At 47.6% G+C, this 819-nt stretch overlaps 1 protein-coding gene across 1 annotated transcript in view; it reads right to left on the bottom strand.

Annotated features, from left to right (window-relative positions):
* LOC119464122 (uncharacterized) overlaps positions 1 to 819 on the bottom strand; it is a 36189-nt gene extending 35370 nt beyond the window's left edge. Inside the window, exon 1 of the mRNA XM_049655705.1 lies at positions 655 to 819. Within this exon, the coding sequence (XP_049511662.1) occupies positions 655 to 709 (55 nt within the window). The 5' untranslated portion in view covers positions 710 to 819. The remainder of the gene's footprint in view (positions 1 to 654) is intronic.

Raw genomic sequence — 819 nt, 5'->3', positions numbered from 1 at the left:
ATGAAACTCGCAACGACTAGGTTCGCCGAAGAGTGCTGCCTGCGGATGATCAAAACGCGGCAGTAAAACTAGACGCGTAAGCGAAAAGATATAAACCAAAGCAGAAAATGAGGCAATGTGAACAGTTCCATGTATACGGCATCATGCACTGTGGTGACTCAGTATCTATAGCATACTGCTTTCTACACAAGGTAGAGGGTTGCATTTTAAAATTTAAGGTTTGTTCCTATTAGATAAACGGGTGAAGGGGGTGGTACAAGTAAGAAGCTTCTGCGCGTGCAAAAAGGTTCATGCTACTGTTGCAGTTTACCCATATTACACAATTTTGAACTCGCATACGGCATCACATCGAGGTGACGGAATGGAACCGCGAAAGACGAGAGTGAGCGTCGTCTTATATAGAAAAGAACCATAAATTAACTGTTAAGGGTCATGGGGTCCCTTTTTCTAAAGCAGTAGGCAAAAGCCATCCCCACTTTCATTTCTATACCCGTTACCCATTTCTATACCAGTCCCCCACTCCAACGCATTTCACGTAACTACACGTGGTCCATTTTGCAGTTGAAACCCATAAATCAATCAGTCAACCAACCGATCAGTGAATCCTACTATTGTTTCACAAGAAGACGATGTCGAAGCGTATTCGATGCTCACCGTAAGCAGTCGCGAAGAGAGCCACAAGCCACGTGCGCGTCGCCGGAGAATGCATTTCGACGGTCGCTGCTGGCCGCACTCAGGCCTCGACGATAAGCGGCGCGCTCGACGGAGCCCTAATTTGTCTTCGTCTCCGCGCTTGCGCGGTGTCACTGCCAGGCCAAA

Source organism: Dermacentor silvarum, chromosome 9, assembly GCF_013339745.2.
Source record: "Dermacentor silvarum isolate Dsil-2018 chromosome 9, BIME_Dsil_1.4, whole genome shotgun sequence".
NCBI classification, from domain to species: Eukaryota; Metazoa; Arthropoda; class Arachnida; order Ixodida; family Ixodidae; genus Dermacentor; species Dermacentor silvarum.
The sequence above is the reverse complement of the archived record's forward strand: the minus strand, read 5'-3'. Positions and strand labels throughout refer to the sequence as shown.